The following is a 25,543-nucleotide window of genomic DNA, read 5'->3' on the forward strand; positions in this document are numbered from 1 at the left end:
TAGAAACGAGCATGAGAGTGGCGTCGTAAGATTTTCTCATACCTGAGAGACGAGCCTGTTCAAGTTGGTGTACGTCGGGCGCTCGATGTCCAGCGATCGGCGGCAGATGTCGTAGATGGCTTCGTTGTCCAGCAGCACGGCGACGTCGGTGTGCTCCAGAAGCGAGTGTGTGGACAGCACGCTGTTGTAAGGCTCCACCACCGAGGTCGAGACCTGGGGTGACGGGTAGACGGTGAAACCGAGCTTGGATTTCTTCCCGTAGTCCACCGACAGGCGCTCCAGCAGCAGCGAGCCCAGGCCGGATCCCGTTCCACCACCCACGGCGTGGAAGACCAGGAATCCCTGGAGCCCAGTGCAGTTATCGGCCAGCTTCCGGATGCGATCCAGGCAAAGATCTACGATCTCCTTTCCAACTGATAGCAAGAAGATGAACAAGAAATTAGCCAACCTTTGCAAAAGAAGTTTAGATCTTACTGGTGTAGTGACCACGAGCGAAGTTATTCGCAGCGTCTTCCTTGCCACTGATGAGCTGCTCCGGGTGGAAGAGCTGCCTGTAGGTACCAGTGCGAACCTCATCGATGACCGTCGGCTCCAGATCCACGAACACGGCGCGGGGGACGTGCTTGCCGGCACCAGTCTCGCTAAAGAAGGTGTTGAAAGCATCGTCGCCGCCGCCAACCGTCTTATCGCTTGGCATCTGGCCATCCGGCTGCAAAATATCCACATATTTCGTTAGATCCAGGAATTCGCCGCCCGGATCTATGGATCAGGGCCAAATGCAGGTGAGCGGAGCACAGATCTTGCAAGAAACAAGCCATAGAGGGCCAGATCTAGCGAGAAACAAGCCATAGAGGACCAGATCTAGCACAGATCCAGCCAAATCGAGAAAAGATTGCGCGAAATTTCTCACCTGGATGCCATGCTCGAGGCAGTAGAGCTCCCAGCACGCATTGCCGACCTGGATTCCGGCCTGACCGATGTGGATCGAGATGCACTCCCTCATCTTCGCTAGCGATTAGTAGCTTCCGGCGGCAAGAGAAGAGATCGAACGAAGCTCCCAGGCTTTTCGTCTAGGCGTGTTCGAAGACGCCCGTCCGAAAATCCTGCCCTGCCGCTCAAACAATGAAATGCCCCTCTCGCGACTAGAGCTTTTTATGATATTTCACGTCGATTGGATTCTCATTACACGTCCGGATTCCACCGCTGTCAACGTGCGGCCAAGATCTCTGCATCGGCATGACATTCCGGATCACCAGATCCACGGCTGTCAATCAAATCATCCTCTCCATACGTCATTTTCTCTCTACCAAAACTGTCAGGAATTGTTTGTTCTTTCTTTGCTGTCACGAAGTCTTTGCTGTGCCGACGAGGGGAATCTCCAAGGCCGGAGTAGAAACACTCGATTCATCGTTGGCGGTAGAACCGGTCTCCTTGAGACCCTTCTTGATGATCTCGATGAACTTCATTGCATCAGTTTTGTACTGCAAACGAAGAATCAGACTGGAAACGCTAGGACTTTTGTTTTCGCGTACCTCAGATTCAGCACCACTTCGAATCTTCGACGCCATGAACAGTCGCTTCTTGAAGTTAGTTCCTAAAATGTATCAAAGAGTTAGCAAGTGGAGCTCGTCCCAACGAGAGTTTCCGTACCAACTTTGACGCTCAGCTTGCACTTTGATTCCGAGAGCGTTTCCACTGTCCATCTTGCGTGGATCTGTGCAAAGAAGTAGAACCAAAAACGAAAAATCGCATAGTCGAGTGATTACCTCGAACGAGGAACCGAATGGAACGTCATGCGCCTGTTGAATGCTTTCCCAATGCTGGAAGTAACAAGATCACGAGTTAGCTCTAACCGGCGTGGGCATATTTGTAAAAGCACCAGTAGTTTCTTCTCGCCCGAAAAGAAGATGTGCTGTGTGTCAGTCATTGCGGTGTCTGGAGGACACATTGGGCTGTTACACTTTGCTCGATACGTAACTTTCCGCAGAATACCGCTGTACTCCTCCGGATTGCGCCATGGTTCGATCTGAGCTGCAGCGAGTTAGCTAAGAAACGCACACAGAATTAAGTGAACCTGCAATTCAGTGTCTTCGCGCTCTGCTCGATAGCGCGTCGTAAAGTCCGACTTGTCGCTTAGTACGGAAGCAAAAAATTGCTCGGCAGAGCAAGGCAGCATATCCTGCAACAAATAATGTCAGCCAGCTTCAATAGAAATTCACTAACCTCTACAATGTCAACTAGAACATCGTCTTTGATAAAAGGTTGCACCACTTTTGTTTCTTCAATCGGAGTAGTCTCATCCACACTAGACACAAATGGTACGACCTGCTGCTCCTGGTACCTTGTGCTGTGAACTCGCATGAACTTATCCTGAAAATTGATAATCGATTAGTTTCTGCAATGCCAGAGGTCACACTTAGCCAGACCTGCTTCGCGGCTTCCTCATTTCCTTGATAGTTTTTCACAGCGCGTTGGAGAACCCTGTGTGCATGATTCCGGTTCCAAAAGGATGCAAATTTATACTTCGCTCTACCTATATCCAGACAAGAATGTTGTTTAGATCGCTGTAGCTCAGCAGAAACAAACTTGATACCAACCATCTGGACTAGCAAGAGGAGGAACACCCTGACCACCTGTACCAGCCCTCAAAATGATGGTGATCGCGGGGTTGATGAAGGCGTGCTGACTTTTCTTGATCTATAAGCCGAACATAGATATGAAATGGACAAAGTGACAGAGTTTACCTCTTCTACGATATCGTAAGGCAACACGACCTAGAAAACAAAGTAAATAGCCTAGAAAAAAATGTCGCCGGTGACGTACCTTTAGTTGTTTAGCAAAGACATTCGAATGAAAGCATATGTGCCAAGCAGACACGTACATACGCCCATGGTACAAAAATGATCTCTCCAGCGCGCATGAAAACTTGTGCTCAACCATCTGCACGGACAATGTTTTTTAAGAAAATGAAGCAAAAATCATCGTCAAACCATACTTCATCAGGAGGCAGGTCAAAGATTGTCTGCAGCGGCCCCGGCTTTTGACGAACTTCTGTGCCAGTCGGCGATTCTAGAAATCGTCGTCGATTGGTTCCAGCAACAGTCCTGCGATGAGCTAGTATGTGTCATTTTCTCTTCGAAATAGAACATAGTTCCTACCCTGCTGTTGGCACACGGCGAGTACATGTTTGAACGCAAACCTGAAGAGAGAAAAAGTAGTAAGCACCACTAAAACAGGATTTAGCGTTTTGCCTGTCCAGAGGTGCCAACCAAAGAATGCCAAATAGCTTCTGTTTGTCCCTCCTCTTTGATCTCGATGGTTGTCGAGCCAAGTTCTGTGCTTTTCCAGATTATATCCCAGTCGTAAATCGCTATTATGATCTGAAAAAAGCGATAGAAACTCAGTGGTGGAAGAGAGAAAAAACTGTTAACTCACGTACTTGAGCTGGGAGGTCATCAATATAAAAGTCAAATTCTTCTCCCCACATGGGATTTCTTGAACCAGGAACCAAAGAGCTGAAGAAAACACTCGACTTATGCTCAAAACAACAAAAAATAAGTGTAGGTACCTGAAACGCTTTTGAGAACCATAGGTGAGTACCGCGTAAGGATCAGACGTTCCATTTAGATTCGCAGCTGCTATATTCTTCGCCGCTAGAAGTTCCAGCTGCAGGAAAATGAAGACGCTCGTTACGTTGTCACAATGACTACCTGGAAGGGAGCTCGTATACCTTAACGAAGTACATAGGCTGGCTTCCCGCGTCCACTTTCGAAGAGTTCTACAGCAAAAGCCCCAATGCTGCATGTCAAAGAAAAGAAAAGAATATCACATGTGCAAAGCTTAACATCCAGAGCATTACTTTGATCATATGCAGCATCCCAAGCTTTCCAAAGAGAAACAAAAAAAAAAAACAACACAAGTACCAGAAAGAGAAACGAAAACGAAAGACCAAGAAAGGCAAAGAAAGCAAACAATCTTCCAAAGCGGGAGATAGGATTTTAAATACCTCTTTCGTTCTCTCCAGCTCCCTCTCGCGAATTCCCTCCACACCAAAGTCCTCCGCGGCGGAGAGAAAAAATCCCCCGGCAGCTTCTCGCAGACGTTCGACATGCCGCACAACACCAAAAATGAAGATCACCAGCACCGCCGCCGCAAAGGAAACGTTGATTTCTCCCCAGGATGGTAGCAAAACTTGCATCGCTATCTCGACCACGTTTCTCATTCTTCCTTTGTTGCTCGCTAGAGAAGAAATTTACCAAGTCCTCCACACATGAGCTCTCCAGATGCCTTCTTTTTCGTCGCTAGAGACCTTTCTTGCGGTCTTTCCCAGAGAACTAGCGCGAGGTTTAGGGCTCCCGGCAATCCAAACTGGCGTGACACCTCCTAGACCTGTTCCTGCCGATCCCGGTCAAAGCAATCCAATCCTCCCCGAAATTTCACTCGGAATCACGAGCCGCGTGTGACCGCCATTGCCTAGTCTACCGAGATCGCGCGCGGCGGCTGGAGCAGCACCATCCTGACCTACGAGGAAAGCCCGGCCGCGGCGCGAGAGATCATCGCCCGGGAGCAGCAGCGCCGCGCGGATCGTGGAGGAGGCGGGGGAGGAGAAGATCAAACATACCTCTCTCGCGCGCGATTCGCGAAGAGCACACGGCGGAGAGACGCGAGGCGCCCAGTCTCTTGCGTGTTTGCGGCCCCTCTTTAATCTTAAACCGTCCCATTTTTCCCATTTACATTCCCCGGCCCCCTTTTAAACGCTCGCGGATCGACGGCTGCGATCGCCCGGCCGCGAGTTACGAAAGAGAGGGAAATTCTTTCGTTGATCGGACATAGCTAACATTAGCGAGAAGAAAGATTTTTTATTCTCTCTCTCTTCCACGAAGAGGGAAAAGTCCCTGCGTATTTGACTTTAGAAACTTCGACGTGTTAACAAGTGGTCAACCAGTTCTCAGTAACTTTACGAGTTTTTTTTTTTTTTTTTTGTTCTTTTTTCGCTTTCTCTCTCCATTTTTTTCAAGGCTTTGCTTTGTTTGATCGATCGACACTGCAAAAGCGAAAGAGACTATCATCAGCAGCTGTCGCTAGCAACAGTGTTGGATCAGAGATGAGATTGACAGAGAAAAGTACCCGTGGGTTCGATTTTGTTCCTTCATCTTTGCCAAATCTTTGTCACTCAGTGCTGGAGATGATCATTTAGCACAGCATTAGCAACAGTAGTGTTCTTCAGCTTTCACTTTTGCTTTGATCTTCTAAAGGCAAAAAGCCAAAGCAAGAGGACGTACGTACCTTACCTCCAACGCGCAAATGGAACGAGTCAGTCAGTCTTCGTCGGATTCGCTGCTGCGCACAAGACTTCCGCGTTAGAATCATAGAAACAAAACAAAGGAGAAGAACAACAAAGAAAACGCAAACCTTCCAAGCAAGTCGGCCATTCTCATGTTTCTTCTCTGCAGGATTCGCATTGCCGGGGGCACTGTGTCCTTGACGCTGGCCGACGCTTCGGAGATGGACTCCACTTGTGTGCTCGGGCTCTGGGACTCGCTCCGAGACAAGTTGTTTGCCTTTTTGTGGTGCTTGCTGAAAAGCTTTGCCTCGTTTCGGATGGAGCTCATTAACGAGGATGTGGGAATGTGGATGAGAGGATCCTCGTGACGTTGATCCTTGCTCGTTGATTCTCGTGGAGTCGGAGCTACCAGGAGTTTTACGTGTTATTTGAGATTGTAAAAATGAAAGAAGAAAAAGAAGAAAAGCACGCTCACATTCTCGAAGCCATCCACGAACAGCAGCAACGGTTCGTTGTATGTGTTGCGGGCTTGTGTAGATGACAACATCCTTTCTCTGAGCTTCAACTACAAAGATCAAAACGAAGCTTTAGAATGGAACGAGGAAGAGAAGAAATAATCGAAAACTTACCATTGTGAACATCCGAAGAGCAGCCATTGATGGTATGACTGCCAAAATGAAAAACTCTCAGCTTGTTGAAAATGCGTTCTTCCATCAAGAAACGATCGCCTTACCTCTTTGTTTGGCCGATGTTTCGACTGGACGCATTTGACTTCCTTAGATTTGGCGAGCTTGTCGACGCTTGAGTCCCTGGCAAATCCTTCAACAGCAACGCCTTAGAATTTGCTTTTCCTTTTACCAGAGAGATTATCAGCCTGGTTAGAGGATCAAACCGGACGCTAGAGGTGTACCTCTCCTCGTAGCGATGCAAGGCTCCTTTGAAACTCCTCCATCAGAACAGTGAAACGCTTCTCCATGTCTAACGCTGTCCCTTTAGATTCCTGGACAAAAAAAGAAGAAAAAAGAAAAATCACATCACGCACAGAGCTTCCTCTTTGAAACTTACAGCCTCGAGCTTCTTTGCTGCGTGAACTTCCTCTGTGAGCTTTTCCAAATCGTTCCTCATCTTAGAAACCTCTGAAGACAAGAACAAAAAAACGTGTGGGAAAAAAACTTTCGATCGAGCTCTCAAAACTTCCAATCGGTCGTTACCAAGCTTTAGATCATTGAGGGCGCTTTGCGTCGCGGTGCTGAGCTTCTTAATCGGATCATTCTCTACTTCCGAGCACCCTGGGATCGCATTTTCTCGCCTAAGATGAATGAATAAAATATCGCCACTCACCGGAGAGAGTAGGGGAGGCGCGCTTGCTGCCTAAAATCTTCTGCAGCCTGCGAATGCGCGTCTCGTCGGCCTTCCTTTCGCCATTGCCTTCGATACCCATGACAGTTTGAGCCGTTAAGAACCCTAGAATTTGAGCTAACCGAAAAAACTATACTTTCCCCTTTGTACAAAACCTTTAAAAACTTACAAAGATCATCAAAGCTATATACTATTGCTTGTCTTTGGATTCGTTTTGTTGGAGCCACTCCATCTGAATCACCATAGCCGAGTCAAGAAAAATATAACCATAGAAAGACGAAAGAACTCACCTTCCATGCGTAGATTGCGAAAAATACCGCAACATCGGCTGACCACACAGCCGCGAACGATTTCCACACAAACGGGAGCAAAACGTTGACAAGCGGAAGTGCCAAGAACAAATAATTCAAAGCATCCTTCTCTTTAGACGAGCAGTCTCTTGCTCGAAGCGATGGAATTGCTACAAACCCAGCAGAAAAGTTTTCATCAGATAACGAAAAAAAAAGAGAGAGAGGATGGTAACTTACTGAACATCCACACGGACCACATTCCCATCAGTCTCGCAATATCAGGCTCGTCTGAAGGGAACAAATAGTTGTACGCGAGGAGACCTCCAACAGCCATCGAGAGATAGCCCTGGACTTCGAAAACGGTGTACAAAACGCTGCCTGGGACGGCCGGGTTTTTCTTTGCAGTGGACGAACGAGGAGCGAAAGTAGCGGCTGTTTTCTTCACTGCCTGGCGAAAAAACATGAGAGCGCCATGAATTTCAGACCAATCTTTCTGCTTACCTTGGAGAGTTCCTTCTCAACATTGGGACTGGAGCTCGCCTTGGTCTTTTCCTCTGTCTCGACTGTGTCGGGAGGAACAGCGTTCGCTCTGCATGATGGGAATACTCGGCTCCGAAATCTTCCGGGCGCCAAGCACGGCAGTGTTGTTGCCATAGCCATGCCCTCCACCGCTGGTTTATCTGACGTGATAGTTTATTATACGTTATCCTGTTTGCTTAGAGTATGCACTCCCTGCAACTTCAATTCCCAGAAGTTCTTTGTCGTCATCGGTTTCTGAAAGTATCTCCTCCTGTAAATTGCAAAGTGGAGCCCTTGATTGATGATCTCCCTTTCGGAGGAAGCCATACCTCTGATTTTAGTCGCTTACTGTCAAGGAGTCTCTCCACTGTGAACTGTAAAGCTCGTTGCGCTTTGCGAAAGGACGCATGCCTTTTCCGGCATTGCTCGCTAGTTACCTGTGCATGACAGACTACACAGAGAGTCCTCATGTTTTCCAGGTCGCATTCTCCTGGAAAGCAAGGCTGTAAGTATTTCATACTGACTGTCTCTAGCCTCTTACCTCCGCCAGCAAACACTGGTACAATGTGATCGGCATGCCAAGCGTTCCCCTCGATTGGATCTTCGACAAGATTTTGAAGCCTGCAAAAATGCATAAGAAGATGGGGAACAAGAAGAAACAGTAAACGTACAGCGTTTCGTGTGTGCCAAAAGCCGGGGCCTTTTTAAGAATGTAGGCTCTTCGCAAGTTCACATCGAGATTTCGGATGCACTCCACCAAGGCATGACAGTCTAGATTGCAAGTCACGCATACGCCGCGTTCCAGTCGGAACAGTTTCTGCAAATGGTAGCTCCAACGTCAGTAGGTAATAAATGTTCACTCCACGTACCTCACGCATAAAGTGACTGCTAGTCTTCGTCATGTATTCTTCGAAACAATCCGATTTGCAGAACAAGTCCTCCAACGTCGTTGGCTCCCTTGAATCTTGTCTCCTGTGATGAGCTTTATAAGCGTTGCAAAATTGCGTGGGACACTTACGTGCATGGCCTGTGACAGAGTTTGCACAGAGGATTGTCATCTGCCGTCCAAGCTTGCAAGATCGGTCTGGAAGACATATTGCCGCGTAAATAAATGTCTCTCCACGATGCTCCGTCTGGTAACGGGCAAGCCAGTTCACCGATTGGCCTTCGCCGCCTTTTGCTTCCTCCTTTCACCAATCCCTGAGAAAAAAAGGTGAGAAAAGTACATCCTTCTGCTAAAACGTAAGCATACCCCTTGAGCTTCAGTTAAGCGGCTGAGTGCCCTTGATAAAGGTAGCTGCAGTGGTCTTCCATACAGCCTTTTTCGATGAACCGGTCGTAATGTCTTCCATTCTCGAATGAAAGCCATTGAGGCGTCCACAAGAGAAGTATTCTCAAGGAGACAGGTTGGCAGCAACAAATTCCTCTCGGTGCTTGGTATCTGTTCCAGCTTCTCTAAATCCTCGGGTTTGAAATTCTCACTTAAGGCGGTCACGACAGGCGGCTCTTCAAGCGACTTCTTGTACAGATGAACTCGGCCAGTGTTCGAGCTTACCTGGAAAAAAGCCGGTGACATTTCAATCACAACGTGATACCTGTTATGTACCTCAAACATCAACAAGTGTGCATCAAAATTCCAGCTTTCATTGGACGCATTTTGTTGCGCGGTTTCAGACACAACCCGTCTTCCTTCTGGGACTTCATCCGGCAGCAGACTGTTCTGACATCTCCGTAGCAAACTGCACGCTTTCGTATCACCTGACTCTGTTTGATCCATAAGAGTTTCCACCTGGACCAAACAAGCACGTCAATAAACAGCCATGCCAGGAGAGAACTCTAGACCTCTAAACCGGGTATAGCGTCTTCTGATCCGTTCGTCATTGTAGTTACCCTTTCAAGACTTTTACTGAGTGATTGCCAGTGGCATTCATCTGATGTCTCCTGCAGCATGCAAATTTGAACCTCGACTAATAAGTTCAAGAGAAATATACCTTAGCGCAAAATATATAAATGTTAACTGCGCTTTTCTGACCTCTTCGATGTGCTCTGTCCTCCGCCTGCTAACGAACCGATTGTTAATGCAAATGACTTAAAATGCAACTGACCTGTACAAGTTCTGATGCAGTTTTCGGCAACTCCACAAACACCACATTGCGTGCAGCAGACAGATCAAGACCAACACCACCCGCTGTGACCCCGACAATAGCCACCTTTACCTTCAATTCCAGTAACGTGTCAACGGGAAACTAAATAAAACATTTTACCTCATCTTTTTGCCGGAAAATCTCTGTAGCCTTTTGACGGTCTTTCGCATCGGTGTGTCCATCTATCCGAATAAACTCAATTTCTTTTCTTACGATAAATTCCTGTTGCAGCAACTTATAAGCTAAAGTTTACTAATAAGATACAAACCTGTAGCGAGTTCATAACTTTATGGTGATGACAAAATATGATTAGTTTCTGCATTTCTTCTTTCACGGCAGAAAAGGGATTGTTTGAGAGCCAGTCCGTCACACCCTTGAGCTTTGCGATTCCAATTTCTTGCGTATTCAGCTGTCTTTCGTCTGTAGAATTTGATAGTCAAGACAAGTCGACACAAATTTAGAGTGTACAACTACCTCCGTCAGCATCAATAGAAGCCTTCGCTTCCAACATATCGCCGGAGCTTAGTCTCAATCGTATAATTTGTCTTCGCTTTGGAGGCAGCTGCGTCAGAATCTGATCCTTCAGCCTTCGTATCTAGGAGAAACAAACAAATTAAAAACTTCAAACAAATTAAAAACTAGTGGCATATATACCATAACTATTTCTCGTAACAAAATGTTTAGCTCCTCCAGCCGGACGCCTCTTTGGTAATCCTGAAAATAATGGTGAAACTACGTCATAAAATAACACAGTTGACACCTTGTACGCTGCATCACTACTTGAGCTGCAGTAGTTTCGCGCAAAATTATACTTGTTTTTTCCCAATATGCCCGGCCTGTAAACAAGGCAGATGAGCTTTCTTTGTTAAATATTAAAGAAAAAATTCTTACCACAAAGCGTTAACTTGGTTAAAAATATCGAAAGGCCTAGAGAGTGATGGAGTACCGGAAAGAAAGACCGCCCTTGGCGCAGCTCGAGCCACTTCCATCAGCGCTGTAGTCTATAGTTACTATTCAGCCGATATAAAAAATAAAAGTAAACTCGTACCTCTTCGGAATCAGTAGGACGCTTCGAGCATCGGATATTGTGTGATTCGTCAACGATTACCATCTCCCAGCTGCAACGAAGTATGCTCTCCCGAAGCCGTCTTAGCATATTGTAAGATATTACAACAACTTTTGGTGTTTTCAGATCTTTTAAATCGTCTTCTCGTCCAAACACTGCACAGGTAGACAGAGTCAAACGTTTGGAAAGAGAAGTCATCAACGTACCAAGATGAACGTCTGAAGGTGAGAGAAATGGAAGCCATCTCTCTAGTTCTTCGGCCCAGACCAGACGTAGACTAGCGGGACAAACAACAAGTAAAGATCCGTCGTTTAGATAGCATGCCGCGATGGCGATGGCCTGTGTCAAAAAACAAGCCATGAGAACAACAGAAACCGTACTCGAAGATTGATTACCTGAAGAGTCTTTCCGAGCCCCATCTCGTCGGCAATTAGCACGCGTCCACCTCTTCGCAAACCATATCGAATACCATCCCACTGAAAAGGCAATAAGTATTGCTTCAACTTCCAAGGCAGGCCTAGCAAGAGCTTGTCCACGACTGAGTCTGGAGCATGCCTCGGGTGGAAGGGAAGCCACTGGTCAGCGTTTCTTAGTTGATGAGAGCAGCTCCTCAAAGAATTGCGTGTGCTCAATGGTATGTGCTCCAACTTCACTCCAGGCAACCTCTGCAAAACGTCTGTCACGACCTCGTAGTCTCTCAGTCTATAGACTGGACAGCGATTATAATCGTTGCATGATTTCCAGCACACTGGTGGCACCTACAAAGGGGGAAAAAACCATGAACTTTGAGAAGGAAATTCTTTTTATTCTCAAACGATAGCTAGACTTACCGATTCCAGCCAATGGTGCACTCGGCGAAGTACATCAGAGCAACAGGAATGCGGTGGCACTACGAAAAACTCGCGCGCCGAGCAAATCTCGAGAGAAACCAGATGTGTCTTGCCGCATTTCTCACCGGAATTCGCCAAAGCTTCCGCATTTTGAGAAGATCTCTGGCGCCGGGCCAAAGCGGCCGCCCGATTCGCCTCCATTCTCCTGCGCTGCTCCTCGCTGATCTCCATGCCCTACTAGGGCTTGAGGAATTGTGACCGTTTAAAACTTTAGGCCTTTGTATTTTTTGTAAGGAATATTCAGTTACTTCAAGACAATAATTTCTGGTTTTATTGATCTACAAATGATGGAGAGGATCCATCCTTTTTACACTAAAAATGGAACCCTTTCTTGTCCTCCTTGTCCTTGTTCTTTGAATCTTCATGATTCATAGACTTCTTTCTGCAGATGTTGATATTGATGTTGATGTTGTTGTTATTGTTGTTGCTCCTCCTGTGCTTGTGAGACCCATGGACTGGAGGACCTCCATCTTCATGATCATGAACTTCATTTCCATGATCATGATCATCCATCTCAGGAGGATGCATTAGAGAACTGGATGATGGCTCCACTGATGAGTCTTGATCAGCAACACCATTGCCCAAAGACAAGAGCTCCCTTCTACCCAAAGAAGAAGACACTGCTACCTGAAAACTCGCAAAGGCAAAAACTAGGAACAACACCAAAGCAGCCTTCATTTTTGTAGTAGTGATTAATGGAGCTCAATCAACTCTTACTGAATAATCGCTAGACCTTCCAGGCCTTATATATTATGTTATACTCCAGCATGCATTGCCAAGTGGTTGAATGCTTCATGCATTCAACCATTGCTTGATAAAAATCAAAATCTAATATTGTGAACATATAATGTCAGGATGGCCGAGCGGTCTAAGGCGGCAGACTCAAGTTCTGCTCCTCTCACGAGGGCGTGGGTTCAAATCCCACTTCTGACATGAAAATGTACCCTTTATATTTATACATTCACATTCAAGAACAAAAACTATATCACTTTACCTTTACGTTTTGCAGTTTATCGCGTCAAGTCATTGTTTCTCGACTTTGGCAGCATCATCCGATCCTGCTAGAGCATCGTAAGTAAGTAAACTGACAACACACTGCCATGAGAATCCCTTCTCATATGAAACCAGCATGTCCGCATGCTAACCAAAACACTCGTGAATGTTTCTGTAGCATCTGTAAGAATGCCTGTATAGCCTCTGTGCTGTAGCCTGTAGAGCAGTACGCTTCCACCATGAAGTTCCTCGAAAACCAGTTTTTCTCCCCGTCCGGGCTCTCTCAAACACTGCCACACTTTCCGTGCATGTCCACGAGTGCGTTGCCGACGAAAACATCTTGCTCAAGGCCACACTTTTCATGAACTTCTTGCCCCGCTTCCGGAGCCAGGAGAATCGCAGAAACGAAACGCAGCAGTAGGCGTCAGCCACCATCTTCGTGGACTGCATCGCTTTTAGACTGGAATGGCCGCTGATCATCTTTCTCCAAAGCACTGGACAACTGTGAGCCATCCCGCCAAACATCATCCAAGCCTGCACACTCGCGATGTATGCATGTGTACAGCGAAGCGTTGACGAGATCGTTGCTCTGGAAGTCATAAGCAGGGACGAGCTCGGCCAAAAGTCCAACTCTCAGCACAGGTGCTCGGCGATCCCCATCCGGACGAGCTGCTTGTGGATCCACCAGCGCCTTGAGCTGGGTACACAGGCGGACAAAGTAGACGGAGTAATTCCTCTCCCAGGAAGCATAATCCTGCCTGTACTGCGATTGGCGCCGATCGATGACCCAAAATGCAAGTACTCGGAAGGCGAGACAAAGAGAAATCCTACCTGGGGTCACGCACGTCACAAACCAGAAGTCCTACTTTTCTTTGTTGTCTTGAAAGTCAATAAAAGATCGCAACAATCTTTTTGGTAGCAACAACATCATGTAGTGATTTGGAATAAATACTCATCAATGTTTGACTCGATCACTGGAGATATAATAGTTTTAAGCGAGGAATCATCGAAGTTGTCTTCCATTAGAGATTTGGGGCATGGGCCCGATCGTTGCTTACATTCTTGTGGTGCTTCTCTTCCAGAGCTCGACATCATCAGGTATTACTTTTCCTCCACAAAAATCTTTCATTTGAATCAACAGATAGTTTTGTTTGATCGATCTCTATGAATCATGCACAGCTATGTTCAGTTTCATACAAGAAGCCACCGATCTCTCGAGCTCGGATTTGTTTAACTATGACTACATAATCGTGGGTGGTGGAACCGCGGGATCACCCCTTGCCGCGACGCTTTCGAGCAAATACAAAGTTCTCGTGCTCGAGAGGGGGGGATCACCGTACGGCAATCCAAACATCACCAGGATCGAAAACTTTGGAGCAATTCTATTCGGCGACAGCCCCCAATCGCCACTCCAGGTCTTCTTCTCCACCGAGGGCGTACGAAACGGGAGAGCTCGAGTTCTTGGAGGAGGATCCAGTGTAAATGCCGGGGTTTATTCTCACGCCGAGCAATCTTTCATCACTACTCTGGGTCTCAATCCTTGCCTGGTGAATCAGTCCTACCGCTGGGTTGAGAGTGTCGTGGCTTCCATTCCAGATCAACTTGGGCCTTACCAGACAGCGTTCCGGCAATCGCTACTCCAAGCTGGAATCACACCCGACAACAACGCGACGTATGATCACTTGGTTGGAACCAAAACTTCTGGTACCATATTCGATCATTCGGGAACTCGAAGGCCAGCTTCAGACCTCTTTGTCTATGCGAATCCAAGAAACATCAAAATTCTCCTCCATGCCACAGTTCTACGAATTCTCTTCTTGCAAGGTTTGTCTTTGTTTTCGAAAGAAACATTGCTCATATCCCTTCTCTTGAAGGTGTATCGCCAAAAGCGTATGGAGTGGAGTTTAAAGACAAGCTTGGGCGTATCCGGAAAGCTTTTCTTTCCCCCAAGCGATCCAGCGAGGTAATTCTTTGCGCAGGTGCGATTGCAAGTCCACAGCTCCTAATGCTAAGTGGAATCGGACCTGGAAGCCATCTTCAATCCAAAGGCATCAAAGTGATCAAGGATTTCCCAGAGGTCGGGAAACATATGGCAGACAACCCCACAATCTACTTGTTCGTCCCATCGCCATCTTACGTCGAGGTCTCCACGAGTCTAAGCGTCGGGATCACGTCCTTTGGGAGCTATATCGAGGGTGATAGTGGAGGAACGCTAGCGCCCAACGCGAGCTTCCTTGTTGAGAAGGTCAATGGCCCAGCTTCCATGGGCGACCTCTACCTGGCCACCATAAATGTGGATGACAATCCAGTTGTAAGTTTCAACTATTTCCAAGAGCCAAGAGATTTGCAAGTTTGCGTTGCAGGCGTGGATGCAGTGGAGAAAGCATTGCTCTCAAACGCTTACAAACCTTTTCGTTATGATAATCAAACTCTCCCCTCCGGAGGAACAGTGATTTCTCCCAACAGGAGTTATTCAAGTATGGGCGCCATCAACAGCACCCTTGCAGATTACTGCAAAAGAAACGTCGCAACTTTGTATCACTATCACGGTGGCTGCTTGGTAAACAAGGTGGTAGATTCCAACTTCAAGGTGATTGGGGTACACAACTTACGTGTGGTGGATGCTAGCGTTTTATACATCTCGCCTGGAACCAATCCACAAGCCACTCTGATGATGCTTGGAAGGTATATTTAGTTTTATCTTAAGTTTGATTAATTTAGTTTTCTGAACTGATAGGTATGTCGGGAAAAGTATCGTCGACAAGATCCCTCCATGCTAAGAATAATTTCATCTAAACCATACATACATAAATTGCAAAAGTGTAAAAGAATCAAATAGTATTATCTCTAGTGAAAATGCACTAGCAAGTACGTCCCTCAGCCATGAGCTGTTGGAGACTGCGTTCTGGCTGGGCAACAAGAAACTTCTGCGGTTTGTGGAATTGGAAATGAAAAGCGATGAACCATTGGAGAGATGGATCAGGAGATATGGCCTTGCGTGGCCGCTGGAACCGCCAAGACATGGACCTTGCTTTGGTAATGTAATAAAGGATATCAACAGTGATATTTTTAAAATTTATGATATGATTTTATAGTTCTTGATTCTTGTCATTGTTGTGCATACATACTAAAAAAGTAGAAGACTTAAGAAATATGAGTTTACTTGGAGCTAACAGATTGCCCATGTCAGATTTTTTTTATGAACAAAGAACTTATTTACTGCTTTACTTTTATACTCAGGGAAAACTCCTTATAACCATATAAGCCAAGTGATCAACAAATTTTTTTAATTTTAGCAAGTATATGCCACTGTTAATACTGGAAAAAACCTCTAATTCTTATATAGCAAATTTAGCTATCAAACTCTAGATTTGATCATGGGGAATGACAGTTTAGGCTAACATTGTTTTCAGAGGGCAACCAATTACAATTCTTAGTTGCTACCCATGGCAGTACATTTTAAGAATATAACATTAACATAAGTGCATATACCATCTACCTTAATTGTATACTCCTACAACTCAAATAAATATAAAATAAGAATTTATATAAAAAATTTACAAAATTCAAGATTATAACATGTTAAAACTTAGACTTATAGTTTGTAAGAAAAAAAATCTCTTTCTAATGTATTTAAGACAAAAATCCCAAGAATCCACATTTTAAACAGATAAAGAAAGTATATTATTATATGAAGCTATTTTTATTTAATATTAAATTTAAAAATATAATTATAAAATATAATCATAATTGTTATAATATATTGAGAATTATAAAAATTTAAATTATATTAAATAAACTTAAAGCCTTGCACAAACTATCACCAGGATTCTCTCAATCAATTTGGTTTAAATAAAAAGGGACTATTTTTGTCTTCTTCAAGGATCCGCATAAATCAAAAGCAAATGTAAATATTACATGACTACTTTGCTGTCGTACTACTTTACAAGGATACCTTTCGTCGTTAGAATGGCCAAGCATAAGCTGTCCGTGTTCGCCCCATACCCAAGTATAACTGCTTCTCTACAAGCAATTCCATCGCTTGACTCCTACAGTGTTTCGATTTGTGGCAGCAAATGGATAGCGCAGCTTTGAGCGCAGTTTTCTTTAACCAACTTAGCATATACCTTATTCTCTCCAACGTACAAATAAAGGCAGCTGATTACCAGTGCTAAGAATTGGGAGAGAAATCTGGTGAGAGTTTGTATTAATGAGGAAGCATTTAGCTCCAACTTCTTCAACTCTATACCCATGCTCCATAATAAGTGTGACAAAGCTGGGGCTGAAGGAATCAATAGGTGTTCTTGGCATTTTGTGGAAGGTCTTGTTACCACCACTCTAAATTGGAGATTTCTCCTAATGTGTGATTTTATTCAAGTTTACAAAGAGGTCAGAAAATTTTGTTTGATTTCTCTTGTATGGAGATGGTATTCCAAAGTAAAAATTCACAAAATTTGGGAAGCATGGAACCACACCTCATCTGTCATGGAGCCTTCAACCTGTGAACTCAATTTTCTGTCCCTTTCCAATGCTATCAAAGTTGCTTGCCACACCCTGGTTCTCGCGGATAAATTTTCTTTCTTCTCGCTTGTGTCGTTTGCATCCAAATCGTGAGTATGTATCTATTTGTTTATTCCGTATCTTCGAACAATGAGAGATACAGGCAAAGGTGATGGCTGAGTTGTCAAGCTTTTGGACTAGCCAAGCGCAGCCAGCTCGGCAGCCCTTCATCCGAAGAGCTCGACAAAGTGGCTTTTCTACAAGCAATTCCATCGCTCATCTCCTATGGTCAGCAAATGGAGACCACAGCTAACCAGTGGTGAGTCTTCAAAGAAATTTCCTTTTCTCCAGGAAATCAATTCCATCTTCTGGCAGGCATTGGCCAGCTCGGGAAAAGCATCAAACGGACGCTTACATACTGTTTCTCGCAAGTGAAGAGCTTAACTTCCGCGAAGTTTCTCTCGGCTGGAACCATGGTCTTATCTCAAGCGGTTTTTGAAATCAGTGTCCTGCAGAGAATGGGGAAGGGCATGGTCAGCTTGTATCCTCTTAATGTTTTATTTCTTTCTATGTTTCAAAACAGGAATATAATCTGTGACAAATGTTGCGAGCGGTCGAACATGACATTTTACAGAGTACACGTGTTGGAAAACCACAGCACAGAGCCTGGTCCTTTTTATTCATGCTAAATCTCCGGTGTTTTCAGCTGCTGGGGACGAAAGGCTGCCGAGCTGACCGCGCTTCGCTAGTCGAAAAGCTTTGACAACTCGGCCATCTCCTTTTCCTGTATCCCTCATTGCTAGAATAGAAAAGAGAAAGAAATAGATTCACTCACGACTTGGATGCAAAGCACGCAAGGAAGCAAGAAGGAACATTTTACCGGAGAGAACCAGTGTGTGGATTCCACATTGGAAAGAACCAGAACTTTACAGGGAGTTCTTCGACTTACAAAGTCTCAATCTCCAAAGGTGAAAAGCTCCCCGGATTCTTGGAGGGAAAAGAAAAGAAGAAGAAAGTCACAAAAAAGAAGAGAATTGATCTATCTTACCAGTGATAAATGCGGTGTGGTTCCCCAGCAGATACTTCGCAAAACTTTGTGACCTCTAAAAAATTCTATTACTCTTGGAACAACAGCAGCAGCAGCAGCATCCTCAGAATTAGGTTATTTAGTCTGAATAAGAAAATTTGAATGAATTTATCTTATACAATCAGATAAATGCTTCAATATTCTGGATATATTAATTATTTGAACGTTTGCATAAACGAAGATCACTCTCACTCGCTACGTTTTGAAAGCGCACATCTCAAACTCCAAAATCAAAATGGAACTATCGTGGCCCCAAGGTGGAAATCTGCGGGGATTCATTGGAAGCTCCCGAGGAGATCCTGGTGGAGTCATTGCGTAGGAGAGTGAAGACGATCGGTCCAAGTTCTCTGGAACGTGAGCGTTTGAGTACCCTGCCAGCATCGGGACGACGTGAGGCATTGACGGCCGCGCCTGAGGCAAGTCTTGAGTACACATGAGCGCCAGTGTCACCAGCTGCAGCGCCTGGCTGTTGGAAACTTCGTTCTCCAGTTTCGGTTCCACAAAGTCGCGAAATACCCCTCCTGTGTCAGCCTGAAGCTGCCATGCCTGGAAAACAATTCCGCGAGCCTTACAAATCTTAAATACAAACACTAATTTTTTCAAGTACCTCGTCCACCAGCGATCTGTCTCGGTTTCTTTTGCCACTCACGGTTTCCAGAATGACGATTCCATAGCTGTAAACATCGATCTTGTCACTCAGCTGACCATTGAGTGCGTACTCTGGCGTCATGTAGCCACTGCAAGATCATCGAAAGCATGTTGTAAAACATCAAGTACTATGGAACTTACTATGTTCCTGCAGCTTTGGTGGTTAGAACCTCCAGCTGATGGGACGATTCGAACAGCCTTGCCAATCCAAAGTCGGCTATCTTGGCCTCGTAGAACTCATCCAGGAGAATGTTGCTCGGTTTGATGTCCCTGTGTACTATTCGTATTTGTGAGTCTTCGTGGAGATATGCTAAACCACGAGCAGTTCCCAAGAGAATGTTATGGCGAGTTTCCCAGGACAGGGGCTTCTCTACAGCGCCTGAGACACGGCCAGCCAGCTTCAATACAATCTTTAGAAGTATAAAGAGATCAAACGTACCGAACAAAGCGTTTTCCAAACTGTTGTTCTTGAGGAACTCATAGACAAGAAGCCTTTCTGTGCCTTCCATAGAACATCCCAGCAGCTTTACCAAGTTCCGATGCTGCACGCTGCTGATCGCCTTGACTTCGTTCAGAAACTGAAGCTCACCGTGCTTGGAGGTGACGGTGAGCTTTTTGATCGCCACTTCGGATCCATCTGGAAGATATCCCTGTTCAGGAAGAAATCCACGAGTTTCAATTCTGAAAGAACAATAAAAACTCAAGTCTACCTTGTAAACAGCACCAAAGCCACCTTCACCGAGCTTGTGGCTTTCGTCGAAGTTCGCAGTGGATGATTTCAGCATCCGATATGGGACCGTAACTGGTCCCCCGATGCAAGGTACATTGTAAGTCATTGGCTATCGCAGAAATGAAAATTCGTAAGTGCTTCCAAGTAAGCTGGCTTCAAATGAATTTACCAATTTTTCGCCACCACCAATTCATAGCAAGAACTATACCAACACCTAGCAGCACTGCGGCGATTACTCCCACGATTATGCCTACATTTCTTGCTTTGTTGCTACCTTCAGAAAGACAACAAGGTTTAAAAATATAACAAACAATAAGAATGAAAAACAATCACCTCCGCCGGAAGTGGAAACCGCGGTACTGCTGCTTGCGTTGACGGGAACTCCACCAAAAAACTTGAAACTCTCGTACTGCATATTGCATTCAGCCAGGTAGCAACTTCCTCCATCTCTGCCATTGCAAGTACTGGACAATGAGCTTCTGGCTTTCTCCAAGCAGGTCGTGCAGTCAGAAGTGCTCAGATCACGAACACATTGTCCCAGAACGTACGCGCTGTTGTCGGGAGAAGTTCCAGCAACAGCTATCATGAAGCCACCAACACTACCTGGAATACGGTCTCTCAGAAACGCAAAACCGGTGTCTGTGTTCGAACGGTACTGGCTGGAGTTACTGATGCCGGACGAGCAGTTCACCAAAGCCGAGTCGATTCCAGAGTAATTCGAAAAGAAGTAGTGATCTTCGTAGCGTAGAAAACACGTCTCTTCCTTGCACCGTCCCCCCTTTGTAGAATTTCTGACGCAGGATCCATTGAGAGACTTGATGGCCGTCGAAGCGCAGGCATTGCAGTCGTTGGAGGAGATGTCTCCACGGCATTGTAGGAGGCCAAACACTGTGTCAACTGTAGAGCCATTTTTGTTGCTGTTTATGATCACCGTCTTGTAATCCGTGGTGTTTGCCAGAGAACCAAAAGCCTGGATGATATTCCTGCGATACTGCTGGCTAGTAAACGTGTAGAGATCTGAGCATCGTGTGGAATTCTTTGATGTCAGCAGCTGGCCGCTAGCAATTCTGTACGTTGGAATAAAGAGGAGGATGCACAGCTTCCCAATAACCAAGAGCCTAGCCATTGCATTGCTCGAGCTCCGCTTCTCATTTCATTGCCGTGTCAAAAGACTTACTTGAACCAATGCTGAAGAAGTCCACAGAACATAGTTGGCTCCATTATGAAATCTGGATTGTAATGGCAAGAATCATGAACCATGTGGTCCTCAGATAGCGTCAGGAAATCGAACTCGCTCCAGAAAATAGCTTTTTCTTTGAAATCGAAGTGGTTCGTTTCCCCATCAAAACAGCTCCAAAGCTCTAACCGGTTTCGGGCAAGAAGTACTGTTTTTCTTGTTAAGTTTTAAAAAAAAAAAAAACGGAAGGAAAGGATACCGCCTAGCGGGGACTTCCGCGACTGCTGGCCTTGTAACTAATAGCAACGCGTCTGTGAGGAACATCGTTGTGATCCTGCATAGCGTGCATAATTTGAAGCAAAAGATAAAAGCAATTTTGCCTAATGGATTGTGATGGTTTAAGTAACCTATCTGCAGCTTTACAAAGGTAGAAAATACAGTCGAAAAAAAAAAAATGCAGACGTTGAGCCAGTACCACAAGCTGACAGGAAAAAGTTCTTTCTCTACAAATTGATGAAGCTTCGATTTGTTATCCACAAGCCTATCAGAGCACCAATTGTTGCAAGGGAAGATAAAGTTGGATAACTGAAAAAAAAGGGACGAAGTTAGTGAAAGCGAAGAATGTAAATTAGCACACTGATCTTCGGTGGACGCTCTTGTTTTCCCAGGGAGGATCAATCACGATAGGATTGTAACCCGTTAAATACGAAGCTCAAACTTTTGCGAAAAAATACATATTAACAGACTAGCCGATGAATTTTAGAGAAATGGGCTCACCATGAGAAACTGACTTTTTCGGGAGCCAGCGCTTGAAGCGACTTCCTCCGCGGAGGAGCTAGATTTTTAAAGAGCGGGACACATTTCCTGGACTCGAAAGTTTGGAAAGTTGTTAGAAGGAAGCAATAAAAACATTAGTCCGAATCTGTTCCCACCTTTTGAGGAAAGCGTGATATCGTAGAGTGGAGCTTGAAATGTCCCCCAGTTTTACATTGCTTGTTTTGAGTTTTACTATCTCCTTGAGCTTCTCTTGCGCAGCTTCATTGGACATAAATGCCTTGTGAGACTCTAGCAGAATCTCTCCTGCCTCCTGATGAGAAACACGAACAGAAAAGTGATGAGAAAAGTCGATGTAAACGAAAAATGCTCCAAGAACAAACACAAATGAGAAAGACAAAACTAGTACCTGTTGGCGTTGCTGAGCTAGTAGCTCCTTCATTGAAAACATACGTCAATGCACTGCTCACGCTCATAAACCCTACATATACTCCATATCCACGGTGAAAACATTGTCCCTTTTGACGATAATTTATATAAATCTAACATGAGGAGCGTTTTGCAAGGAACTAGAGGTGAATTTCAGCAACTTTTCTTTCGGTTGAAATGAACTAGGTATAAAGCATTAAGTGAAGGAATTAAAATATTAAAATTCTTTTTTATATATTAATATCACATCTTTCCATGGGATTCAAATTTTAAACCTTTATTTATTACCCAGATTAAGTCTTGGATTAAGTTCTCCAGCCCTTTGCGATACAGGATCAATATTAGTTGCTATAACGTTGTAGTAGCCAATACTGATTCTGTTTTGCAAATTAAGGCAAGACACGTAGTTGGTAATGTGGCAGGGGAACCAGGTTGTTAGAAGGGGGATCAGCTGGCACAAAAAACTCAAACTTGCTAAATTTTTTAAAAAGGGTGCACTTTCTTTCCTTTTATACTTCAATAAACCTTTTTTTTAATTTGTTGCTTATAAATTATTGTAAATCCAAAAACTAGTGATATTAATGTGTTACATAAAGGATTGGTGTTTGAGATTATTCGCCCCAACCAGGATAGGCCAGAGATTTATAGTGCTTCCTTGAGGGAAAAAAAAAAAATCTCACCAGGAGCTTTTTCTTTGTTATCCAGCTCCAGGCAAACTACAAAACAGCACAATGGTTGGCATGATGCATTGCATCAGTTTTAGCACCAAATTTACCCTTACTAACCACCTGGGCAAGTACTAATTTTAAAATAACACAACTTTTGGCGTTTCAGATCTTTTAAATCGTCTTCCCGAGAAGATCTGCTCAAGACGCTGCAGCTTTGGCGGTGAGAAATGCGACAGGACACATCTGGTGCCCGGCCAAAGCGACCGCTCGATTTGCCTCCATTCTCCGGCGCTGCTTCTCCATGCTCTACCAGGGCTTGAGGTGACCGTTCAAAACTTTATTCCAGTTTGTTAATTTGTGCTCCTTAAAATCGTGAAGATTTCGTGTGCAAGAGCTCCCGTCTACCCAAAGAAGAAGAAGCTATCTGGAGAGTGGCAAAGGCCAACACCAGAAACAACACCAAAGCAGCCTTCATTATTGCAGTAGAGGTTAATGGAACTTGATCAATTCTTGCTGAATAATTGCTAAACCTTTCAGGCCTTATATATTATGTTATTCTCCAGCATGCATTGCCAAGTGGTTGAATGCTTCATGCATTCAACCATTGCTCGATAAAAATCAAAATCTAAGATTATGAACATATATTGTCAGGATGGCCGAGCGGTCTAAGGCGGCAGACTCAAGTTCTGCTCCTCTCACGAGGGCGTGGGTTCAAATCCCACTTCTGACATGTATAAGTAGTTTTGAAAGGCTATCTAAGAGAAGGCAGTTCTTGTGTAAGTTCGTCAGAAGAAAATATAAAGGCCAGTATCTATGAAAAGCTCAGCAGCCGTGAAGAAGATTGGGAGTTCTTCCAAATGATCAGGGCCAAAAACATGCTCTTGGGTGGTGATGCTGTTGACTTATGCTCAAATGTTAAAATTGAAGTAGACCTTTGACAACTTGTAAGCCTGATCGCACAGCTTATTCTGGGCATCTGGCTCAGCGTATGTCAAACGCTGTAAGGGAAGAGCTAGAAATTGACTGTGCTCTTCCAACATTCGGTGGTCTATAGTATAGTGCATTCTGTGGGTTGGAGTCCTCGTATGATCCAAATTGAAGAAGTCCGGCGGTGACAAAGCCTTCCCTCTCTATAGAGATTGAAAATAGATGCATTTTCAGCTGGAGAGTTACCAAAAACTATAAAGCAGTTGATGAGAGAGAGGTGCGACATGGTCATATACTGTAAACATCTTCTCCTGATGAAAAGTATACATTGTGTCGTGAAACTTTCTGGAGCGGTTTCCGTCTGGCAGCTTCTCCTTGGCTTCTTTCAGGGCTTCTTTCAAGCAGCCAGATCGTCCCAGAAGACAGGTTCTTCAGCTATTGGAATCGCAATCCCTTCTCGTATCCCAAACTGTAATGAATGTTTTGGCGTTTGGCTTCACTTATATTCTTATATAGCTAACGCTGTAGAGCAGAGCTCGTTCTTCTACCTATTGTCAAACACCTTCCGGGGGCCCGGGCCACACGAGTGCGTACATCTTGGCAACGCAGCTAATGGCATCAGCCACGCTCTTCGTGGACTCCAGGGCTTTCAGACTGGAATGGCCGCTGTACGCTGCTATATCATATTGCTTCAAAACTGGACCACTGTGAGCCTCGAACATCATCCAAGCTCGCACACCAGCGAAGAGTTGACGAGGTCGTTTGCTCTGGGAGTCATAAGACCTGTGCAGTCCTCCAGGTGCTCGGCGATCCGCATCTGGACTTGTCATGAAAGTCAGTAAAAAGGTCACAACAATCTTTTTGGTAGCAACAACATCACGTTTTTATTATGCGTGGATAGATCACTCTAGATATATGGTTTTTTAAGCGAGAAATCCATGTAGTTTTTCTTCCATTAAAGATTTGCACATGGGCTCGATCGTTGCCTACATTCTTCTAGCGCAGTTTTGTTTGATCAATCTCTACGGAATATATAATCGTGGGTGGTGGAACCGTGGGATTGCTCCTTGCCGCAACGCTCTCAAGAAAATACAAAGTTCTCATGCTCGAGAGGCGGGATCACAGTACGGCAATGGACGGCAATCCAAACATCACCAGGATCAAAAACTTTGGAGACAGACCAATCTAGGTTTTCTATTAAGGGAATCAAGATAACCATTATGACTTTTGGCTAACTTAGCTCCACTTTCTTATGTGTGAATAAGAATAGTGCCAGGCATACAGCCAGCAGCAGCTAGCATTCCAAAATCCTTGTTTTGTTTCTCTTGTCTTTACATGGTAGATTTAGGATGCTATGTGCTTGATCCTTGGCAAGAGAGCGAGATTGCTGCACAAATTGTTCTTCTTCGTTTCTTAAACTTCTTGTTGCTTTGCCTTGTCATTACACAGGCAAAATCACCCACTGATTCTATCTCGTCCTGCTTACGGCTATTGAGCTGGAGCTTGAGATTCAACATTTGCAAGAAGCCAGGACACTGGGCAAGAGATTGTACAGATGAGGAGGCCAGGAGAGCAAAGGAGGCAAGAAAAGCCTATGGAGAGTGGCTGCCAACTTTGTATTTTCCCAAGCATGTTAAGGCACGAATTCGAACACAGCACTCCTTCGTACACTGAAATTTCTTGTGCGCCTCCCATTCCTCACAACAACATCCACATCAACATCAATATCAACATTTGCAGGAAGAAGTTTATGGATTCAATGAAATTTCCACCCTCAATGTTGGATCCTCTTCTGCATTTGTAGATTAATAAAACTATCTTCCCGGAACACCGCTTAATATTTATTTTGGAGAAAACACTGCACAGTGAACAAAACACACTCCAGAATGCATATTTAGCTGCTCCCCCGAGCACCGGGAAACCGGCACATGCACCCGCCCCGATCGACACCCCTCCTCGCCGGGTGGCCCAGCCAACATTAAAAGCCATATATATATATATATATATATATATATATATATATATATATATATATATATATATATATATATATATATA

At 44.8% G+C, this 25,543-nt stretch overlaps 6 protein-coding genes, 2 non-coding genes and 1 pseudogene across 12 annotated transcripts in view; 3 read left to right on the forward strand and 6 right to left on the reverse strand.

The window, feature by feature from the left end:
* LOC112342906 overlaps positions 1–1,129 on the reverse strand; it is a 1,901-nt pseudogene extending 772 nt beyond the window's left edge. The window contains exons 1-3 of the transcript XR_002991105.1: positions 911–1,129; positions 475–709; positions 17–413 (exon numbers count right to left, since the gene is read on the reverse strand). The product of XR_002991105.1 is annotated as a tubulin alpha chain-like (transcript). The remainder of the gene's footprint in view (positions 1–16; positions 414–474; positions 710–910) is intronic.
* A 7-nt stretch (positions 1,130–1,136) lies between these two features.
* On the reverse strand, positions 1,137–4,707 carry LOC9643379 (BAG-associated GRAM protein 1). Of its 2 annotated transcripts, none has more exons than XM_024665507.1 (18): positions 4,007–4,707; positions 3,731–3,778; positions 3,569–3,666; positions 3,440–3,515; positions 3,252–3,380; positions 3,159–3,199; positions 2,996–3,104; positions 2,824–2,940; positions 2,745–2,774; positions 2,598–2,697; positions 2,427–2,533; positions 2,224–2,370; positions 2,075–2,179; positions 1,880–2,026; positions 1,767–1,820; positions 1,651–1,714; positions 1,533–1,594; positions 1,137–1,481 (listed from the first exon to the last, which is right to left on the reverse strand). In XM_024665507.1, exons 1-18 carry the CDS (start codon positions 4,220–4,222, stop codon positions 1,344–1,346), a joined length of 1,788 nt encoding a protein of 595 aa, XP_024521275.1. In that variant the 5' UTR covers positions 4,223–4,707; the 3' UTR covers positions 1,137–1,343. The 2 variants fall into 2 exon arrangements, with proteins under 2 accessions (XP_024521275.1, XP_024521279.1); XM_024665511.1 differs by having other exon boundaries at positions 3,436–3,515; positions 3,731–3,798; positions 4,007–4,069.
* A 278-nt stretch (positions 4,708–4,985) lies between these two features.
* LOC112343742 lies at positions 4,986–6,725 on the reverse strand. The gene is made up of 7 exons (XM_024667747.1): positions 6,626–6,725; positions 6,327–6,420; positions 6,018–6,230; positions 5,914–5,951; positions 5,760–5,849; positions 5,128–5,689; positions 4,986–5,044 (listed from the first exon to the last, which is right to left on the reverse strand). The coding sequence occupies exons 1-6, from the start codon at positions 6,723–6,725 to the stop codon at positions 5,367–5,369; spliced, it is 858 nt and encodes a 285-aa protein (XP_024523515.1). The 3' UTR covers positions 4,986–5,044; positions 5,128–5,366.
* Positions 6,726–6,761: 36 nt separating this feature from the next.
* LOC9643748 lies at positions 6,762–7,681 on the reverse strand. The gene is made up of 4 exons (XM_002963493.2): positions 7,435–7,681; positions 7,171–7,381; positions 6,934–7,103; positions 6,762–6,875 (listed from the first exon to the last, which is right to left on the reverse strand). The coding sequence occupies exons 1-4, from the start codon at positions 7,591–7,593 to the stop codon at positions 6,834–6,836; spliced, it is 582 nt and encodes a 193-aa protein (XP_002963539.1). The 5' UTR covers positions 7,594–7,681; the 3' UTR covers positions 6,762–6,833.
* Positions 7,609–11,730, reverse strand: LOC9643749 (DNA annealing helicase and endonuclease ZRANB3). 2 transcript variants are annotated; one of them, XM_024665501.1, is made up of 21 exons: positions 11,493–11,730; positions 11,058–11,420; positions 10,869–11,001; positions 10,645–10,817; positions 10,488–10,597; positions 10,357–10,432; positions 10,251–10,310; positions 10,071–10,191; positions 9,865–10,016; positions 9,717–9,818; positions 9,558–9,662; positions 9,444–9,509; positions 9,295–9,393; positions 9,059–9,241; positions 8,705–9,007; positions 8,471–8,652; positions 8,322–8,424; positions 8,124–8,269; positions 7,994–8,073; positions 7,782–7,942; positions 7,609–7,723 (listed from the first exon to the last, which is right to left on the reverse strand). In XM_024665501.1, exons 1-21 carry the CDS (start codon positions 11,721–11,723, stop codon positions 7,637–7,639), a joined length of 3,036 nt encoding a protein of 1,011 aa, XP_024521269.1. In that variant the 5' UTR covers positions 11,724–11,730; the 3' UTR covers positions 7,609–7,636. The 2 variants fall into 2 exon arrangements, with proteins under 2 accessions (XP_024521269.1, XP_024521261.1); XM_024665493.1 differs by having other exon boundaries at positions 9,558–9,668.
* Positions 11,731–12,401: 671 nt separating this feature from the next.
* On the forward strand, positions 12,402–12,485 carry TRNAL-CAA. Its single transcript has one exon. It is a non-coding gene; the product is annotated as a tRNA-Leu (tRNA).
* A 1,063-nt stretch (positions 12,486–13,548) lies between these two features.
* Positions 13,549–15,592, forward strand: LOC9643750 (protein HOTHEAD). 2 transcript variants are annotated; one of them, XM_002963123.2, is made up of 4 exons: positions 13,549–13,643; positions 13,725–14,369; positions 14,420–15,230; positions 15,283–15,592. In XM_002963123.2, the coding sequence occupies exons 1-4, from the start codon at positions 13,583–13,585 to the stop codon at positions 15,323–15,325; spliced, it is 1,560 nt and encodes a 519-aa protein (XP_002963169.2). In that variant the 5' UTR covers positions 13,549–13,582; the 3' UTR covers positions 15,326–15,592. The 2 variants fall into 2 exon arrangements, with proteins under 2 accessions (XP_002963169.2, XP_024524058.1); XM_024668290.1 differs by lacking the exon at positions 15,283–15,592 and having other exon boundaries at positions 14,420–14,856; positions 14,909–15,104.
* Positions 15,593–18,327: 2,735 nt separating this feature from the next.
* Positions 18,328–19,616, reverse strand: LOC112343751 (putative serine/threonine-protein kinase). The gene is made up of 5 exons (XM_024667759.1): positions 19,491–19,616; positions 19,220–19,430; positions 18,922–19,159; positions 18,740–18,869; positions 18,328–18,678 (listed from the first exon to the last, which is right to left on the reverse strand). Exons 1-5 carry the CDS (start codon positions 19,614–19,616, stop codon positions 18,328–18,330), a joined length of 1,056 nt encoding a protein of 351 aa, XP_024523527.1.
* Positions 19,617–23,204: 3,588 nt separating this feature from the next.
* Positions 23,205–23,288, forward strand: TRNAL-CAA. The gene has a single exon. It is a non-coding gene; the product is annotated as a tRNA-Leu (tRNA).
* Positions 23,289–25,543: the final 2,255 nt, after the last annotated feature.

The sequence above is a fragment of the Selaginella moellendorffii genome, unplaced genomic scaffold, assembly GCF_000143415.4.
Source record: "Selaginella moellendorffii unplaced genomic scaffold, v1.0 SELMOscaffold_3, whole genome shotgun sequence".
NCBI lineage: Eukaryota > Viridiplantae > Streptophyta > Lycopodiopsida > Selaginellales > Selaginellaceae > Selaginella > Selaginella moellendorffii.

Coding starts and splice junctions, on each gene's coding strand:
- LOC9643379 (XM_024665507.1), bottom strand. CDS start 4,222: ATGAGAAACGTGGTCGAGATAGCGATGCAAGTTTTGCTACCATCCTGG. Junction 3,200..3,251: donor TGGTTGGCACCTCTGGACAG/GCAAAACGCTAA, acceptor TTCTCTCTTCAG/GTTTGCGTTCAAACATGTAC. Junction 2,180..2,223: donor TTCTAGTTGACATTGTAGAG/GTTAGTGAATTT, acceptor TATTTGTTGCAG/GATATGCTGCCTTGCTCTGC.
- LOC112343742 (XM_024667747.1), bottom strand. CDS start 6,725: ATGGGTATCGAAGGCAATGGCGAAAGGAAGGCCGACGAGACGCGCATT. Junction 6,421..6,625: donor CGCCTCCCCTACTCTCTCCG/GTGAGTGGCGAT, acceptor TCTTGTCTTCAG/AGGTTTCTAAGATGAGGAAC. Junction 6,231..6,326: donor AGTTTCAAAGAGGAAGCTCT/GTGCGTGATGTG, acceptor GTTCTGATGGAG/GAGTTTCAAAGGAGCCTTGC.
- LOC9643748 (XM_002963493.2), bottom strand. CDS start 7,593: ATGGCTATGGCAACAACACTGCCGTGCTTGGCGCCCGGAAGATTTCGG. Junction 7,104..7,170: donor GTGGTCCGTGTGGATGTTCA/GTAAGTTACCAT, acceptor CTGGGTTTGTAG/CAATTCCATCGCTTCGAGCA. Junction 6,876..6,933: donor TCGCAATCTACGCATGGAAG/GTGAGTTCTTTC, acceptor ATGGTGATTCAG/ATGGAGTGGCTCCAACAAAA.
- LOC9643749 (XM_024665493.1), bottom strand. CDS start 11,723: ATGGAGATCAGCGAGGAGCAGCGCAGGAGAATGGAGGCGAATCGGGCG. Junction 11,421..11,492: donor TGCACCATTGGCTGGAATCG/GTAAGTCTAGCT, acceptor CCCCCTTTGTAG/GTGCCACCAGTGTGCTGGAA. Junction 10,017..10,070: donor TTCTATTGATGCTGACGGAG/GTAGTTGTACAC, acceptor CAAATTCTACAG/ACGAAAGACAGCTGAATACG.
- LOC9643750 (XM_002963123.2), top strand. CDS start 13,583: ATGGGCCCGATCGTTGCTTACATTCTTGTGGTGCTTCTCTTCCAGAGC. Junction 14,370..14,419: donor ACGAATTCTCTTCTTGCAAG/GTTTGTCTTTGT, acceptor CTTCTCTTGAAG/GTGTATCGCCAAAAGCGTAT. Junction 15,231..15,282: donor ACTCTGATGATGCTTGGAAG/GTATATTTAGTT, acceptor CTGAACTGATAG/GTATGTCGGGAAAAGTATCG.
- LOC112343751 (XM_024667759.1), bottom strand. CDS start 19,616: ATGACTTACAATGTACCTTGCATCGGGGGACCAGTTACGGTCCCATAT. Junction 18,870..18,921: donor ACCAAAGCTGCAGGAACATA/GTAAGTTCCATA, acceptor ATGATCTTGCAG/TGGCTACATGACGCCAGAGT. Junction 18,679..18,739: donor ACAGATCGCTGGTGGACGAG/GTACTTGAAAAA, acceptor ATTGTTTTCCAG/GCATGGCAGCTTCAGGCTGA.